The sequence below is a fragment of the Thamnophis sirtalis genome, unplaced genomic scaffold (assembly GCF_051295495.1).
Source record: "Thamnophis sirtalis isolate CommonGarterSnake01/CBP01778 unplaced genomic scaffold, rThaSir2_p1.2 scaffold_7, whole genome shotgun sequence".
Classification (NCBI taxonomy): domain Eukaryota; kingdom Metazoa; phylum Chordata; class Lepidosauria; order Squamata; family Natricidae; genus Thamnophis; species Thamnophis sirtalis.
The window spans coordinates 74194071-74214172 of NW_028261387.1; the positions used below are offsets into that span (position 1 = coordinate 74194071).

A 20102-nucleotide genomic window follows, 5' to 3' on the forward strand; every position below is an offset into this window, starting at 1 on the left:
GAACTCCTAACTATTCACACCGCCATATTCTGGACCTGTTACAGCTTTTGATAAGTCTTCTAGTACAACTCCATATAGATTGTGTTGCAGTAATCTGAACAGGAAGTGACCAAGGCATGATAAGTAGGGTCTCTCAATTCAGGAACAGCTGTAATGGATTTATGCCACCTGTTTGTCAAGTTGGAGCTGAGGTTCTGAGAAAATGTACACTCTTTGTGATACTTTTTCTGAGAATACCATCCCAGCCACAGCAAATGCTGGAAAATCCTCTGGTTTAGTGAGCCCTAAGACTTGTAGCCATTCAATCTCGCTAGGACTAAATCAGAGCCTCTTCTTCCCCCTCCTGTCCCTCACACTCTTTGGAATTGTAGACAAAACCTTTATGTCATCACTTGCTTGGCCTGGTGTAGATGTAGTATATGTAATTGAGTATCATCAGCATACTGATGATGATTAAACCCATTCCAACTGATGCCATCATCCCATATAGGTGTGAGATGGGAAGAGAGTAGGGTCCTGAGAAAACCTGCAAAATGAGGGCTTAACACTACATGGAATCCCCACCAACACTGACAGTGTTGATTGAAGAGAAGGCAATGAAGAAAAAAAGGGGGGGGAAGCATTATAAATGATTTCTAAATCACTTGGAAAATTGCAAAAACATTTCTAATTCTTATTTTATTCTCATTGATTACAACAGCAATGCTACAAATTAGGTTTCTGTTAGCCTTGCAAAGTAGTGCAGACTAACACAGCTGGGGATATGAAGTCTAACTTTTTTTGCATGATTTCTTTTGAATTTATTATTTAAATGTATTATTTGTATTTATTTATTTATCAAATGTCAGCTGCAGTAGGGACGTGATGGCTCAGTGGCCAAGATGCTGAGCTTGTCGATCAGAAGGTGGGCAGCTCAGCGGTTTGAATCCCTAGTGCCTCGTAATGGAGTGAGCTCCCGTTACTTGTCCCAGCGTTTGTCAACCCAGCAGTTCAAAAGCATGTAAAAATGCAAGTAGAAAAATGGGGACCACTTTGGTGGGAAGGTAGCAGCATTCCGTGCGCCTTCGGCTTTTAGTCATGCTCGCCACATGACTATGGAAACGTCTTCAGATAGTGCTGGCTCTTCGGCTTTGAAATGGAGATGAGCAGAGTCAGGAACGACTAGCAAACATATGCAGGGGAATCTTTACCTTTAACTTTATAGAGCTGCTCATTTCATCGAAGTGACTCTGAGTGGCACAGAACTAATAGGTAAAACTACATTTAAAAATCCCATCAGCAGTATATATTATTAATGGTTATTTTAACAGAATTATGCAAGTCTGATGGTACCCTCCCTCTCTTTAAAACCTATGGCGGGTGCTTTCTGTCATGTTTTCATCAAGCCTCCTCTTTCAGGCTCAATTTTCATTTATTAGACCATTGTCTAGGCCGTAGGTCTTCCTTCTTGTCATCAACATTTGTCAGCATTGAGACATAGCTGACTTCAAGAAAGCATATCTGTGGTGAAGCATCTCAGCTTCCCTTGGGGAAAAGGGCGAGGGCTGAAAGTTTGCACCCAGATGAACCCTTAGATAGAAACAAATATTAAATATTTCTTTAACGCCATGGGTGGGTTTAAATCAATGGGTGCTGATTAGTTATCCTAAGACGTGTTTTGAATTGTGAAACTTTTTTCTCTAGAATCATTTCTCATTCATGCTTTGTGCTAAAAATGGTCACAGAGATAATTTCACTCTTGATTGTGACTCTTGGCTACAGAGTTATCACTGTGACTTAATCTTTGACATTTGTGTTAAGCAATATGTGATTTTCATCACTTCCCTTTTCCCACATCGGAAATACATTAAAAATGAAAAGATATATCTTCATTGTAATTCAGTTTTCATGTTTCTAAATCACGTAGGTTCCATCATTTCAAAGGGAGGTTTATATATTTACTCAAGTCTATCCATTGGGTTGAATGAGGCTTATCCCACAATCAGTTGAAAAATTAGTTTAGACATTTTATTTTATTTGTTTTATTTATTATTTTATTATTTCTATAGTTGCCCATCTCAACAAGTGACTTTGAGCAGTGTACATCATAAGACATAATAACAATTAAAACCAACTAAACTGTACAAAATGAATGCATATGGCACTAAATAAAGCAGTTACTATGGGTATTATTACAAGCATTAACAGATTCGAGGGTCCAGGTCTGGGCACACAATCAAGACTTGGCAATCTTGTGAAAGGCAACATGGCCAGGGTCATCCTGAAATCTGAAGGGAGACTATTCCAGAGGCAGGGGACAGTTGAATGGTATAATTTTAGGGATGTTTACTTAGAAGTTCTTTCCACCGAAAACTCCAACGTAAGTGTAAGTGGGGTACTTCTAAATGAAATCGCAAAGAAGTAAATCTGAGTCTCAAAATGTAAGGGAATATGCGGGTGATCTTGGGGAAGAGATGTTGCCTAGGAAATAATCAGTTAAGAGAGGCAGGAGTTCCCAAAGACTTAGCGATCAGAGAAAGAAACTTAGGAACGACCCACCCTTGGGATCAAACAGTTAAAAGTGGTGGTGGGAATTCTGTACTTTCAGATTTGCAAGACTAATGGCAGCTCTCCCAGGTAAACCAGACAGGGAACACAATCAGATGAACTAATTCTACTTTATTGTAAGGCTACATTATCATAGTCTTTCAAGTGGTTGTGTTTATTTTTATTGTATTTTCCTATGTGGGTAGCCACCCAGAGCTGTCTGGGCACTCCATACCATACACTGTACACCGTACACGATACACCATACCATATCAGGGGTGGGTTCCGGTTGCCGCTACTGCCGGTCCGCTCAGGAAGGAGCTGTGTGCGCGCTTCCTATGCTCTGTGCACACATGCGCAGTGCAACAAAATTCCTCTGCACATGTGCAGAAAGTAAAAACAAGATGGTTCCACCGAAAGAAGTGGTTCGGGAGTGTGGCAGACCTGGGTCGCCGCCAGTTCCAGCAACCCAGACCGCCAAGTTACTACTGGTTCAGCCAAACTGGTCCGAATCGGTAGGAACTCACCTCTGTACCATATCATACACCATACCACACCACACCATACACCATATGATATCATACACCATACCACACCACACCTCACACCATACCATACCAGCTTATTTGCAAATGCTATAGAAGTCTTTTTATACAAATTTACAGGAGCCACAGTGGCACAGTAGTTAGAATGCAGTATTGCAAGCTAACTCTGCCCACAGCCTGGAGTTTGATCCTGATCGGCTCAAGATTGATTCAGCCTTTCATCCTTCCAAGGTTGGTAAAATGAAAACCCAGGTTGTTGGGAGCAACATGCTGACTTTGTAAATTTTGTAAACTTTGTAAACTGACCTTGTAAAGACTTTGTAAAGAGTGCTGTAAAGCACTATGAATCAGTATATAAGTCTAAACGCTATTGCTATTGCTATTCATCATCCAAACTCAACAAATACAAAAGAACCTGACTAAATCCAAACTTGACATGTTTACAAAAGGTGGCATAATGGCATTAGGCTCAATCTAAGAAAACTTGGGTTAAAGGGCAGGCAAAGTTACGGCATGATTGTGCGCAATCTATACCACAGCATTGTTGTTTTGGGGAGGAAGGCAGTGGAAACAGAGACAAACTTATGCCATCTTTTGTTCCTGGAGAAAAGATAGGAAATAAATATAACAAATAATATGTATTTGGGATCCACACATTTCTGCTATATGATAGATCACTATGTCAAGTGCAATGCGAGTCAACCCTTGTTTTCTTATTTTGCACACAACTAAACTCTAGTTTTAGTTTTTTCTGTAGTTACTTACCTGGCTGGTTGGACTCCCACTAACATAAGGATTCTTAATGCAATTCTACGATGCAGATTCCACTCTTCAATGGCAGCTGCCATGGTCAAGCCACTCAAAAAGAGGAAGTTAGTGTCTAAAAAGTATTGAGGACAAACTTTGCTGGCTGGGAGAATTCCAAGGAAAGGAAATAGAATTATAGGGAGAAGAGCAGTCACTGATAAAGGCAGCGCTTCGGTGCACCAATATATAGCCATCACCAAAATGACATAGAGGCATTTTCCTTCCTGCAATGAAGAGGGGGGAAAAGGGGGAGGGGGAAGCATTATAAAAGATTTCTAAATCACTTGGAAAATTGCAAAAAACATTTGTAATTCTTATTTTATTTTCATTGATTACAACAGCAATGCTACAAATTAGATTTCTGTTAGCCTTGCAAAGTAGTGCAGATTAACGCAGCTGGGAGCACTATAACTTTTTTGCAAGATTTTTTTAAAAAATTATTTATTTATCAAATGTATAGAGCTGCGGTAGGGACATGGGTAATGAGCCGAGGTGGCGCAGTGGGTAGAGTGCAGTACTGCAGGCCACTTCAGCTGACTGCTATCTGCAGTTCAGCGGTTCTAATCTCACCGGCTCAAGGTTAACTCAGCCTTCCATCCTTCTGAGGTGGGTAAAATCAGGACCCATACTGTGGGGGCAATATGCTGACTCTGTAAACTGCTTAGAGAGGGCTGAAAGCCCTATGAAGTGATATATAAGTCTAACTGCTATGGTAGCTCAGTGGCCAAGATGCTGAGCTTGTCGATCAGAAGGTCGGCAGTTCAGCAGTTCGAATCCCTAGTGCCACGTAATGGAGTGAGCTCCCGTTACTTGTCCTAGGTTCTGCCAACCTAGCAGTTCAAAAGCATGTAAAAATACAAGTAGAAAAATAGGGACCACTTTGGTGGGAAAGGTAACAGCGCTCTGTGCGCCTTCGGCATTGAGTCATGCCAGCCACATGATCACGGAGATGTCTCCGGACAGGGCTGACTCTTCGGGTTTGAAATAGAGATGAGCAGAGTAGGGAACGACTAGCACGACTTTACCTTTACCTTTATAGAGCTGCTCATTTCATCGAAATGACTCTGAGTGGCACAGAACTAATAGGTAAAACTACATTTTAAAAACCTCAGGTATGAAAAATATTTAAATCCCATTGCAGTATATATTATTATTGGTTATTTTAACAGAAATTTGCAAGTCTGATGGTACCGCCCCTCCCTCTCCTTAAAACCTATGGCGGGTGCTTTCTGTCATGTTTTCATCAAGCCTCCTCTTTCAGACTCAATTTTCATTTATTAGGCCATTGTCTAGACTGCAGGTCTTCCTTCTTGTCATCAACATTTGTCAGCATTGAGAGTAGCTGCCTTCAAGAAAGCATATCTGTGGTGAAGCATCTCAGGTTCCCTTGGGGAAAAGGGGGGGGCCTGAAAATTTGCACTCAGATGAACCCTTAGATAGAAACAAATATTAAATATTTTTTTAACACCATGGGTAGATTTAAATCAGTGGCTGCTGATTAGTTATCCTAACACAGGTTTTGAATTGTGAAACTTTTTATCTAGAATCATTTCTCATTCACTCCTTGTGCTAAATCAGGGGTAGTCAACCTTTTTATACCTACCGCCCACTTTTGTATCTCTGTTAGTAGTAAAATTTTCTAACCGGTTCCACAGTAATGTTGATTTATAAAGTACGGAAGTAACTTTACTTTATAAAATTTATAAAGCCGAGTTACAGCAAACTCTTACCGCCCACCATGAAAACTGGAACCCCCGCTAGTGGGCTGTAGGGACCAGGTTGATTACCACTGTGCTAAATGGTCACAGAGATAATTTCGCTCTTGATTGTGACTCTTGGCTACAGAGTTATCACTGTGACTTAATCTTTGACATTTGTGTTTAGCAATATGTGATTTTCATCACTTCCCTTCCCCCAAGTGGGAAATACATTAAAAATGAAAAGATATATCTTCATTGTAATCCAGTTTCCATGTTTCTAAATCATGAAGGTTCCATCGTTTCAAAGGGAGATTTATATATTTACTCAAGTTTACCCATTGGGTTGAATGAGGCTTATCCCAAAATCACTTGAAAAATTAGTTAAGACATTTTATTTTATTTGTTTTATTTATTATTTTATTATTTCTATAGTTGCCCATCTCAACAAGTGCCTTTGAGCAGCGTACATCAAGAGGCTGATTGGTGCCTGCGCATGCGCGCAGAAACCGAAAGTTGATTCAGCTCCTCTTACCTTGTGTGAGAAGCTGAACGTTTGGCTGCTCTATGAATCTCCATTTGTTGCTCCTGCTCCTCGCCGGCTTGATTGTAAGTTGTCTTGGGCTAGTGTGAGGGTGGGGGAGCCTTGCTAGCTGCTTCCTAAGCCCTCCACCTCCGAAGCCATTTAACACCATGCTGGGCTAGTGCGGGGTGAGGGGGGGGGCTGGAAGCCTTGCTAGCTGCTTCCCAAAGCCCTCGCCCTCCCACACCCCGCACATTTTTCACCAAAAATGGGGCATTTTTCCCTTTCCCCAGCAGCTCCCCTGCTGAAGCCTGCAGAGTGCTTCTGGGGGGGGGGGAAGGCAAAAACACCCCTATTTTGGTGAAAAAAGGCCTGTTTTTCATCCATTTTTAACAAAAAATGGGATGTGGGGGCAGGGCTTCAGGAGGCAAAAATGGCTGTATTCGGTGTATAAGACACACCAACATTTCCACGCTCTTTTAGGGGGGAAAGGTGCTTCTTATACTCTGTAAGTGCTGTTATTGGGGGAGGGTTCAGAGAAAAGATGCGTTTGAGTTGTTTTTTCTAAACTAAAACTAAACTATTCAAATTAAATTGCTGTATTGGCAATCCGAGATAAATACATGGGTTTTGGGTTGCGGTTTGGGCACTCGGTCTCAAAAAGGTTTGCCATCACTGGTCTAGTCTGTAGGTCTTCCTTCTTGTCATCAACATTTGTCAGCATTGAGAGTAGCTGCCTTTGAGAAAGCATATCTGTGGTGAGGCATCTCTGGTTCCCTTGGGGAAAAGGGTGGGGGCTGAACGTTTGCACCCAGATGAACCCTTAGATAGAAACAAAGATTAAATATTTCTTTAACGCCATGGGTGGGTTTAAATCAGTGGGTGCTTATTAGTTATCCTAAGCAGCACCCGCTTGAGGGTCTCTATCGCTTACAGCCTGCTTTTCTTGCCCCTACCCATTGTGCCAGCCTAGGCAAATGCTGATATTCTCTATGGGTACATGCCAGTTCTGCAGCTCAGCAGAACTAGGTACAATTTCCTTTTGAAGACTGAAGCCACTGCATACCTTCATACTTATTATAATAGTGATCTATTATCATAAAGTTTGACTATAAACATAAATTACGCAAAAGGTGCTTCAGAAATGTGGTTTATTATACATGTACCGGTATGATAAGTTATTTATTGCCTACATGAGTACTCAATTGGTTTCTTTTTTTTTTTTTTTTTTTGATTTATGACTGCAAGAAAATTTCAGGTTTAACAATATACGTCAGAAGAATTAATTTCATTAATGTAGAGAAATCAGGTAGAATGAATCAGATAAGAAAATAAAACAAAACAGCCATTCAGGCAAAAAAAACCAAAGCATGAAAAGAGCCAAAGAAAGAAAAACATTATCATTAGCTCATCATTCAATATTTCAGAAGTGCTGGGCATATACTGGAATGGAAACTACACAAGCTGAACCAAGAAATCTACTTAATCACCCACTTACTGTAAGTGCAGCATGCAGAGACAGAAACTTGGAATAATACTTATTGACTAGCACTTTTATTGGTCAATGACTGAAATAAAGTGCTAGTAAATAAGTATTATTCCAAGTCACATCGCCTACATTTCCACAAACCATATGAGGTGATTAATCTTTATTCAAATACAGAAGTCACAATCACAGGATCTCCAACTTTAGGCAATGTAATTCTAAAGTTTTGAAAACTGCCTGCAAAGAGATATCATATGTAATTTGGGGGGGGGGGGGGAATGGAAATTTCCAGTCCTCACAAATGGTTTGTTTGTGCTGTCCACCTGTTCCTTAGGTTTCCAAACAGATTTTCAAACATATCTATCAAAGCAACCAAATTTCCCATCTCTCAGTTTTAACATAAATTGGGAACCAAAGTCACTGCACAAAACAGCCGTGTGGTGAATTTGGCCAAAGGGCATCAGTTCCCATGGAAAGAGAAAAAAAGATGTAAATAGCATCTTTCTTGATTCTACCAGCGTTGACATCTGCCTTACTGTTCTCTATGGCAACGACCAATTAGTTTTGATCCAGCCTCTGAATTAGTTCAAACGTCCTTTTAAAAAAATAATTATTGTTCAGAATGACCTTTTTTTGTTACAAACGCAAACTTTCCTACGAGTCTTGTGACTGGGTTAATTTTCCAACCATATAATAATTGCCAGCTGAGTTGTGTTTTCCTCAGTTACGCAAGACATGTTTTACACAATCTGTTACCACAGAGGAAAAAGAAGAATATTTGGCAGTTCAAGTCTCACCAGCTCAAGGTTGACTCAGCCTTCCATCCTTCCAAGGTTGGTAAAATGAGGACCCAGATAGTTGGGGACCATATTCTGACTCCATAAACCGCTTAGAGTACAGCACTATGAAGCAGTATATAAATCTAAGTTCTATTGCTATTGTTCTCCCTTAATTGGTTCACCGAGGAACTCCAGGAGATGAAGCGCCGGAGGAGATGCCTAGAGCACCGTTGGAGGTCCGATAAGTCCGAATCGAACCGAGCAATGGTAACCACCTGCACCAGGGAATACACCAGGGCACTTAGGGCAGCAAAAAGATCCCACATAGCCACCCTGGTAGCATCCGCTGAGTCCCGTCCAGCCGCCCTGTTTAGGATAACCCGCTCCCTATTGAACAAAAGGGAGGCGGGGGAACCCTTGCAGGGCAGAGCTGAAGAGTATGCCCAATTCTTAGCGGACAAAATTGCTCGGTTTCGGTCGGACTTGTCCTCCACCCCCGCAGTTCCAGCCGAGGCACAGGGGGACCAAGTAGAACAGCTCTGGGTTGAGTTTCAGGACGTTACCCCCGGGGATGTGGACAAGGCCATGAGAGCTGTAAGTACCTCCACCTGTGTTCTGGATCCGTGTCCCTCATGGCTGGTTACTAACTGCAGTGAGGTGACACGAGGCTGGATCCAGGCGGTTGTAACCGCCTCCCTTCGGGAGGGGAACTTCCCCGCCACACTGAAAGCGGCGGTGGTGAGACCCCTCCTGAAGAAACCATCCTTGGATCCAGCTGTTCTTAATAGCTATCGTCCAGTCTCCAACCTTCCCTTCTTGGGGAAGGTTGTTGAGAAGGTGGTGGCCTTCCAGCTCCAACGGTCCTTGGAGGAAGCAAACTATCTAGACCCCTTCCAGTCAGGCTTCAGGCCCGGTTACAGCACAGAAACCGCTTTGGTCGCATTGATGGATGATCTCTGGAGAGCCAGAGATGAAGGACATTCCTCCATCCTGGTCCTCCTTGACCTCTCAGCGGCTTTCGATACCATCGACCATGGTATCCTTCTGCGACGACTGCGGGAGGTGGGAGTGGGAGGCACCGTGCTACGGTGGTTCTCCTCCTACCTCTCGGACAGGTCGCAGTCGGTGTTAGTGGGGGGGCAGAGATCGTCCCCTAGGCCCCTAAATTATGGGGTGCCTCAGGGCCCGGTCTTATCCCCCCTACTATTCAACATCTACATGAAACCGCTGGGAGAGATCATCCGCAGGCACGGGATTAGATACCATCAATATGCGGACGATACTCAATTGTATCTGTCCGCCCCGTGCCAACTCAATGAAGCGGTAGACGTGATGAGCCGGGGCCTTGAGGCCGTTATGGACTGGATGAGGGTTAACAAGCTTGTGCTCAACCCAGAAAAGACCGAGTGGCTGTTGTGTTTTCCTCCCAAAGATTTGGCTAATATTCCACCACTCAGGCTGGGGGGTCAAATTTTATACCCCTCAGAGAGGGTTCGCAACTTGGGAGTCCTCCTGGATCCACAGCTGTCATTTGACCACCACTTAACGGCTGTGACCAGGGGGGCATTCGCCCAGGTTCGCCTGGTGCGCCAGTTGCGACCCTACCTGAATCGGGAGGCTCTCACAACAGTCACTCGGGCCCTTGTGACCTCTAGGCTGGAATACTGCAATGTGCTCTACATGGGGCTGCCCTTGAGGAGCATCCGGCGACTTCAGCTAGTGCAGAACGCAGCCGCGCGAGTGATTGCGGGTGCACCCCGATTCACCCGCATAACACCTATCCTCCGCGAGCTGCGCTGGCTACCTGTCGATCTCCGGATGCGCTTCAAGGTGCTATTAGTCACCCATAAAGCCCTACATGGCAGTGGATCTGGATACTTGAGAGACCGCCTTCTGCCAATTACATCCCTGCGACCAATAAGATCCCATAGATTAGGCCTCCTCCGTATCCCATCGGCCAGCCAGTGTCGGCTGGCAACTACAAGGAGGAGGGCCTTCTCAGCAGTAGCCCCGACCCTTTGGAACGAGCTCCCCGTGGAGATTCGTACCCTCTCCACCGTCCAAGCCTTCCGCATAGCCTTGAAGAACTGGCTCGCCCGTCAGGCCTGGGGATAAGGATAGTTACCCCTCCCGAATGATGAATGTATGTTGCCTACTATTTTATTATATGTTTCTATCTTAATGTCTGTATTCCCCCTTCCCGGTTTTGTGTGAGCCGCCCTGAGTCCCCTCAGGGAAAAGGGCGGCCTACAAATACTAATAAAACTCTAAAACTCTAAACTCTAATTAGTTATTTTGGACTTCTATTCCCATCAGTGCAGACAGAATACCAATATTAAGAGAATCATTACTCAAAATATGTCTTAATGTCTACCTTTGCTGTAACTTTAACAACGGCAAAGAGTTTTCAATTGCAACGATGATTGGGTTCCAGCTGAACAACTCAGAGCTGAGTAACATCTTACTATAGAAGAGGACAATGATCTATAGAATGCTCTAAAAGAGACTATGTTATTTCTGTGCCTTCCTCCTTCTGTGCTCTTTCTCTTTTTCTATCTCCCTCCCCATCCCACCCACCCAGTCACTGTATGGCATCATTTTTTCCAGAATTATAGTATATAGATGGCAGAAAAGTTGTGACAAGAACTTTTTCAATATCAGAACAAATTGTGGGTCTCCTTGGAGAGTCTTGTGCAAGCTCAAGTGAAGGCCTCAATACCAATAATCACAGTGGTCTGTTTGGTAAACTCCCTACCTCTTCTCAAAGGATATTTAGTAGCAGTGTACAGTGGTCCTCGATTTACGACCACAATTGATCCCATAGTTTCTGTTGCTAAGGGAAACATTTGTTAAGTGAATTTTCTGACTTTTCTTGCCACAGTTGTTAAGCAAATCACTGCAGTTGTTAAGTTAGTAACACGGTTGTTAAATGAACCTTGCTTACCCATTGACTTTGCTTGTAAGGTCGCAAAAGGGGATCTCATGACCCCAGGACACTACAACCATCATAAATATGAGTGAGTCAATTGCTAATCATCTGAATTTTGATCACATGACCATGGGGATGCTGCAACAGTCATAAATGTGAAAAACACTTTTTTCAGTGCCATTGTAACTTTGAATGTGTCACTAAATGAACTGTTGTTAAGTCAAGGCCTATCTGTAGTCAATTTCAAATCTCTCTCCCCCTCCCCCAAAAAAGTATATAGTATATATTAACATACATAAACTATATCAACAATATATATGAACACATATATTAAGTGTGGGAAAGTTTCTGGAGTTCACTTGTCTCTGACTTTCTTTTGGAAAAGATGAGAGGTGAGGTTTAACATTAAGGAATGTGGTCGGGAATAATACTCAAATAATGCATGTGTTGAATTTATTGAAATGGGAGCTGCTGCTTCTGAAGATATTGCTGCTCCTTTTCAGAAGCACTGTATAGAATTAGTAGAGTCTAGATGCATATCACATTCCCTGAAATGATAGATAAGTACCAGTAGATGTAATGTTCTTGCTACTAACACTTAGAATATGTAGCAAAAGGTTTACTCTGAATTACTCTGACTCTTCGTTTAATGGCATTGAAGCCTACATTAAAAATATCTTTTGATGCCCCCTTTTGACCTTGTTCCCCATTGATTGCTCAAGTGTGATTTTATGGGGACACTGCCAAAATCTGAGTGTGGTGCCCTTTTATTGTGGCGTATTCGGTCTCCGTCTCTAATTCATTGATGGAAAGGTATAACTCCACCTTGGATTGGGATGAGATGAGTGACTGAGAAACTCAGCTTCCCAGTAGGCTAGAGTCCATAATGATTTCACCCTTTCAATGTTCTCTCATTTTACATATTTATTAGAGGTTGTAATCTCATTTTTATAAATGAAAATAAAGATCAGAAAGAAGGGGAAATGGGGTACAAGGTAAAAAGGAAAAGGAAAAAAACAGTGACTTCCAACTATTTACAATGCAATAGAACATTGTTTCTCAGCCTTGGCAACTTGAAGATGTCTGGACTTCAACTCCCAGAATATGGTAACTTGAAATGGTTGGTGACAAGAAGGCAAATAAATTGAAAGTACCAAAACCCAGTTCTGAAGTACTTATTACATGTTGTATGGTGGTGGGAGATAAGTAATGTGATTAGCCATTTTATATGACTAATGACTATTTATAAGAGCCGAGGTGGCGCAGTGGTTAAATGCAGCACTGCAGGCTACTTCAACTGACTGCAGTTCTGCAGTTCGGCTGTTCAAATCTCACCGGTTCAGTGTTGACTTAGCCTTCCATCCTTCCAAGGTGGGTAAAATGAGGACCCGGATTGTTGTTGGGGGCAATATGCTGACTCTGTAAACCGCTTAGAGAGGGCTGAAAGCCCTATGAAGCGGTATATAAGTCTAACTGCTATTGCTATTGCTATATTGGATCTTGTTAATTATTTGTAGGATATATAAATAAAATTCTTGCATCAAGAATAGCTAAAACATAGCTTACTGTAAACTATGAATGTGGTAGAGTAAGATAAAAGTAAACACAATTAAAATAGAAAAATAAATAAATTGTTTAATAATGGTGCAAATGAATTATTTTCTTATTAGGTATTAGCCAGTGAAATTTCAAATCTTAGAATTTCCAAAATCTTCCTTTTTTTCAGATTGTTTCAGAGTAAAGAAACAGATGAACATGGTGGCTGAACAATTCTTGGATTTGAAGTCCCCACATCTTAAAGGTACCAAGCTTGAAAAACACTGCCTACAATTAATAACCTGACTAACAAAACTGGGGTATATTCCCTTCCATCTCCAAATAAACCTTGGGCTATGCTATTGTAGACTGCCATCCTCTTTAACTTTACAGGACAGTGGGCAAGATGATAATATGGGTATTAGAATTCCATCTCTATTTTAAGTCCTTTTTGTGGATTCCGTTGCAATATTTGTGCATTTGCCAACTCAAAATAGCTGGAAACCTGCAACTGATGTTCAGCAAAAGTGATCAGTGAAACTTCTACAATACACTGTGGGTGTGTATATGTGCATGTCTGTGCCTTTGTCTGTGTTTGTGTCTGTGTCTGTGCATACAATTCTAGGGTATAGATTACTCATCTCTGTGTTATACTCACAGCAAAGCAAACACTAAAAGTAGGGGGTTGCCAATAAAGCTATTTGGCAAGAGTCAGGATAAAGAGGAAAAAGGCATTTTTCGGCAGAATTAATATTGTGAAATCACTATAATAATAATAGAAGACATGCTGATGGCCACTAGGTGCAAAGGACTTCAAAACAGAATCAACAATCAATGGAGAATTACTGGCTACTGCTTATTAGGCAGTGGTGAGATTCAGGCAGTTTGCACCACTTTGGGAGAACCAGTTGTTAACTTTCTGAGCAGTTCAGAGAATTGGTTGTTGGAAGAAATCATTAGGGCAGAGAACCGATTGTTAAATTATTTGAATCCCACCACTGTTATTAGGTATGTGGTGCCTCCACTTTCAGGAACTGAAATTCAGGAACTGCCTCTGAATTATCTGTTACTGGAATAACAGGAAGAAGCTGGAACTTTAAGCTTTGCTTCTGTATCACTTGAGATAAATGAACAACACTGTATGCAATTGTGTGCTAGACTAGGCAAGACTTTGGTCTAATCCAGCAAAGCTTTATTTGTTTGTTTTTCAATCAGGGTATAATCCAAGTCCCAGCAGTAATATAATGGAAAGTTTCATCAGCATACTTAATAGGTTCATGAATATTAGGGTTCCCAACAGGTTCCTTCATATACTATGCCAAATTCAACAGTCCACCTGACATTTTATACTGAAATAAATAGAAATGTTTTTGTTTTATGAAACTTACATGCCACTGCAACTCTGAGCAATCAAACTAAGGTTAAATATGTGTGTAACAATCAGAAAGTAACTTTGCAGTCCTGTGTCTGGGCAGATATATGAATTCAATCATAACAAAAGTATCATATTCCAAGAGGAAAGAATTCACAATATATCTAGGAAGAAAGGTGATAATCAGGACCCAGCACCCCAAATCCCCAGTGTCTATCAGATCAAAAAACTTGGAAATCTCTGCAGTTTGTTGGAAGGGGAGGGGAAGGAGAGAGAGAGAGATTGCATTTACAATTCATTCATTGCAGAACGGTTATTTCATCTTCCCTAGCAAGTGAAAATTCTAGAGTTCAAATCCTACCAGGCTTCATTTGTTTAGAAAAATATGCCTAACAGACCTTTTTTCTTTCCTGCTGCATACCGTAGATCCAACCACCATATGAATTTCCTTGGCCCACTGTGCCGTCACCTCTCCTAACACCTTTGGCATTTCAAGACACCATTTTAAAATATACAGCCTTGGCCCACTGTGCCGTCACCTCTCCTAACACCTTTGGCATTTCAAGACACCATTTTAAAATATACAGCCTGTATATTTCTCCTTTTTCAACAGCAGCCTTTTCGGTGTGGCCATACAAAACTATTCTGATTCTCAAAATCAGAAATTGGTCCCACAGTAAGCCCAACAAAGAATATTTGGCTGCTAAAAAAAACAAGGCATTTCCCCAAACTAAAGAAATCTATTTATTTAAAGAATACAGAAAATATTTCCTTTATATAGCATAAATCTCTGTATGAGACCTTTGTATGCAGACATGGAGAGATTTCAGGCCTGCAGGATGTTTCATCCCATCAATCACAGCCAGGCACAAAATAGGAACAATGCAGAGGAAGCTTAGAGCTCCATAGAAATTGTATTTCAAGAAAATGGTGCCGATTTCTTGCATTCTTCTATGAATTATATGTTGGAAAAAGAGTGGATATGTACATTCAACATTTAAACTAGACTTTCCCTTAAAGCAGTGTTTTACAACCTTCGCACTGTAATATACGTGGACTTCAACTCCCAGAATTCTCCAGTCACTCCTGGGAAATGCATAGTTGCCAAGGTTGAAAAATACTGCCTTAAAATGTACTACTTACCTTACTTCTTTTTCTTTTCTCCTACTCAGGAAAGAATGGTTTCGGAGGAGGAAGTTATCTGCCTCCTTGATATTAAATTTTAAATTCTTATCATGTTTATTTGTAATTATATATAAACAGTAGTTAGTGTTTAATATTTTTCTTAATTATTTTTGTTATTACACATCATTAATTCAGTAGGAACTGTCTCAGATAAAGAATATATTTCCTGGGAGTCAAGGACTTGTTTTCTTAGGATTTTTGATTGGCAAGGTGTTTCTGGTTCCATTCAAGAAAAATAAAGCAGAAACTCCTTTAGATTTTGTTGGTGAGATCTGTAAACTTATGGGAGGTATATCTGGCCACTGGTATTGCAGAAAACACAAGAATTCTAGTTTCTGCCTTATATAATTTTCATATCTTATTTGTACATTTCATAATCCCTTTTCCAGAGATGTTGCATATGTGATGTAAACAAAACACTCATCACACATGAACAATAAAGGCAATTCCAAGATAAAAATCAGCTTGCCCCTTTTTCATCGGCACAAATTCTTTATAAAGGACTGAATTATAAATGAAAAGCAAAATGGGACTTTTTATATTCACCAGGAATTTAGGGCACCATATTTATGAAGTCAAATGTGAGGTCATGAAAAAAAAACTATGAAAGTTTAAGTTCATCATACTCTAAGGCTGAAACTATTGAATTGGGAAGTCTTAATTCTTAGCCCAGACAGATATTTTTGTTGCTGTTAAAGAAAACGTGGCCAATGTTCTCAATACTCAAGGCTGGGAAATAAATAGCCAGGAGTCTTTGGCCTCAAAAAGATAGAAGAAAAGCCAAAGATTTAAATCTCGGGAGGCATCCTATAGACACCTTTAGAGAACACCTTTTGGAGGAAAACTGTAATTAAACTGTCTGGTATATCTCATTCAAAAGTACAGACATTAAGATTATTCATACTAAAGATTTTCATCGTCATCCAGCTACTGCTGAGATGTTATATTAAATATGGATGGTGCTATTGACCTATAGAATAGATAGTCTTATTGCTGGGACAGATAACATATGAACTTTGTCATCCAACCAATTGCGGAGCATGCTTGCAATTAGATTATAAGCTTCATGGGACAGGGATTTTTGCTAATATTGCTTGGTACATTGATGATATTACCATATTGTCGCCTGCATTGCAAGATAAGGGGCATAAGAATTTGATAAATAACATTGTGCATAATGTCGCTTGGAAGAACTCTACCAGTCCCTACAGTTTTATTTTAGCAAAATGTATGTGTGGCAAAACTCTGAGTGGGAAACTGAGGCAGTGTGATGATTAAAGCATTATCAGGCTAGAAACTAGATGGAAACTAGATTGTGGATCACAGCTGGGGGATTTTGGACTAGTCTTCTCGGTCCAACTCACCACATAGGGATGTTGTTGTTGAGAAAATAGGAGTAAGAAATAGTATTGGGTATATTTATCACTTGGAGTTATTTATTTAAAAAAAACTATAAAGGCCAGATTTTTTTAAAAAAATTAAAATGTTGTTTTTCCTAGCATGTCTCAATTGAGTGCTTGGTTTGCCCTACAATTGCTTCAGTTCACATAGCAAAGGTTTCAATATCTGATGTGACAAGGGGTTCTACTATTCCACAGGTTGTTGTAGAACTTGATGTTGATTTGGGCTGAGATTAGCCAGCTGGCTTCCATGCCTCTGAAAGGGCTGGATTCTGGGTTTCTCTTCTTTTGGTACAGCATCTTTAACCACTATACCAGGCTGTCAAACTCGCAGCCCGCAAGCCAGATGTGTCACATGCTGGCCACGCTCACATCCGGTTTAGCGAAGGGGGGAAAAGTCACAATACATCGAGTGACAATGCCGTGACAACATGAGTTTCACATCCCTGCACTATACAGTACTAGCATTCTTGAGTAGGAAATAAACCCAAATTTCTAATGTGCATTAGAAAAGAACCCATTATTTTTATTACACTAAAATGTTAATAATCCATAACAGAAGAAGTTGAACAAAATTCAGCACTCAAAGTTTAAATATCCCACCTCACATTTCTCCACAATCAGATTCTCCTTCAAACACGCAGGCTTTAAAAGCACTGGACAAATTGAAAGAAAGAACACGGTAGGGCAGGAAGTGGTCAACCTTTTTCTTCTCTGGTTGCAAATGCAGAAACTTGACTTATTGCAGTAGAAACCTCATTCACTTATGCCAATGGTTTTATTCTTCTAAAACACAAGTGTCAGCTTCAGAGTAGGGATTCTTTTCAGCATTATTGCAGGAAAGAATTATACCTGTCTCCTTGGCCACTATGATCTCATTTATTATCAGTCCTTTAAACTGTCCTGATAATATTGGCATTATTTTAAACACAAGAATGGATGGAAAGTAATCAAGGAGAGAAGCAAGTTAGAACTAAGGAACTAAGGAGAAATTTCCTGACAATTAGAACAATTAATCAGTGGAACAACTTGCCTCCAGAAGTTGTGAACGCTCCAACACTGGAGGTTTTTAAGAAGAGGTTAGATAACCACTTGTCTGAACTGGTATAAGGGTTTCCTGCCCAAGCAGGGGATTGAACTAGACCTCCAAGATCCCTTCCAACTCTGTTATTCTACATGCAGGTTTAAACTCATTTTAGATTATATCTACTTCAGTCCTAACATAAGAATACAATATAATGCTTCACTGTAGGGCTAAGGTATAAGAAACTTTCTAACCAGGTTAGAAACCAGGATATCGGGAATTCCAGCTCTGCTTTTGGCAAAGTTGACTTAGTTACTTAGGGTCAGTCACTTTCTTTTAGCCCTAGGAAGGCAGCAATGGCAAACAACTTCTGAAAATGTCCTAAGAAAGTGGCAGGAGTGCAGACTGACTTAAGGAGCCGAGGTGGCACAGTGGTTAGGGTGCAGTACTGCAGGCCACTTCAGCTGACTGTTATCTGCAGTTCAGCGGTTCTAATCTCACCGGCTCAAGGTTGACTCAGCCTTCCATCCTTCCAAGGTGGGTGAAATGAGGACCCAGACTGTGGGGGCGATATGCTGACTCTGTAAACTGCTTAGAGACGGCTGAAAGCCCTATGAAGCCGTATATAAGTCTAACTGCTATTGCTATTAAAGGCACTAAAAAAAGAAAAACATTCATTCCCTGTGAGTTTTATAGCTCTGCCAAGCAAACAGATCAATGGATGAGGAAATTTAACAGGGAGTCCAATGATATTAAGAGTTATATTGATATAGGTATTTCTCACTTAGTAGCTCTCTCAGACAGTGACTGCTTGCAATTACAACAATTGCTGGAAAAACTTTTGTGCCTCAGGTCCACATTTACCATCTTCACAGCATCTCTCTCTTTCTCAGTCATGTATTCACATTATGGTCAGTTAATATACCTCATCCTGTATAAAATCATAAGCACATTTGCAGTCACATGATTTTTCACTTAACAACCACTTTGCTTAATGATTGAGCTGTTAGACCTAAATGCAGACACTAAATGAGGACTACCTGTAGAAAAAAATGATTTTCATGGTCTAAGGAAAAATACTACCAGCTTTCTATCTGATTGATGGGAATGCAGTTTAGCTGAAGAACATTAAATTGTGTAAGCAGCGCCACAACGTTGTCCTCAACATATTCAGGAATGGTCAAAATACAATATACAGTGAGAGACACAGTCCTTGAAAGCACTAGTGCTGGATTTTATTGCACTCTGATTGCAGATCCTTTAACCTAAAAAACATTTAAAGACTAAAGCTGCAGATGAAACAGGAACTTTCTCAGAGAATTGGAACTGGGTGTCCTAATTGTTGGTCTCCCTTGTGCCAATAAAACTCTGAATATCTCAATTAGAACTTGGCAAGAGGAAAAAGAAGAGGATGATAATCCTAGCATTTGTAAGAAAATTCTGTACCATATTTCTCTGTTTGATTCTATTTTAAAAAAAAATCCTATTCCACCTCTAGTATTATTGTACATGAATACGTATCATCTATAGATGTAATGAAATAGCCAAAAATAATATACAAATACACAGCAGATGATGCATGGAATGACAACTTTAGAAAGTGAGCCAAATAATTGCTTAGAAAACTCTTGATCACATTGTTTTGTACAGTTTTTCTTAAAAATAAATTGCACTAGATTACAATCTTAAACTACTTGCTTATATATTAAAATGTACAGGACTTACTTATTCTAGTCTGAGCATTCTCTTTGGAACATCTTTTGTGATCAAAATATATAATGTAACAAGATATCTTGGAAGCAATAACCAAGAAAGAAAAGACAAAAATTGGAATAAAACTATGTTATTTTATTAATCAGGTTCACTTGAAGCGAGGAAACAAAAAAGTCACAGCACTGATGATATTACCAAGTACAGGTAATGAAACGGTCTGTAAGAAAACAACCAAGCTCAGAGAGCACCAAGGAGGCCTTATGTCAACTACAAATATTCTTTTTTATTGATACAAAAATGTTTGTCCGGACTTGGCATCTGAAAAAACAATAATGACCAAGCTCTAGGTATGAGAAGCAGTTCTTGAACCAAAGTAACTACATTAGTTTTGTAATGAAAAAGCACTCCAGAACTGTGATTTTCCATTAATTTACAGAATGGAATGAAGGTTTCTCCAATAACTTGAAATAGTCTTCTTCAATTAAAATATTCAGATTTAAGATACAATCTTGTACCAGGGAATCATACCAGAACAGGCCAGAAAACAGTGACTACAATGTTTAGCTGGAGAGAATTAATT

The 20102-nt window shown here is 40.4% G+C and overlaps 1 protein-coding gene across 1 annotated transcript in view; it reads right to left on the minus strand.

Moving 5' to 3' along the window:
- The window catches only part of SLC13A3 (solute carrier family 13 member 3), a 53121-nt gene that overhangs the window by 31858 nt on the left and 1161 nt on the right, over nt 1-20102 (minus strand). Inside the window, exon 2 of the mRNA XM_087720418.1 lies at nt 3837-4102. Coding sequence (XP_087576544.1) covers nt 3837-4102 — 266 coding nt within the window. The remainder of the gene's footprint in view (nt 1-3836; nt 4103-20102) is intronic.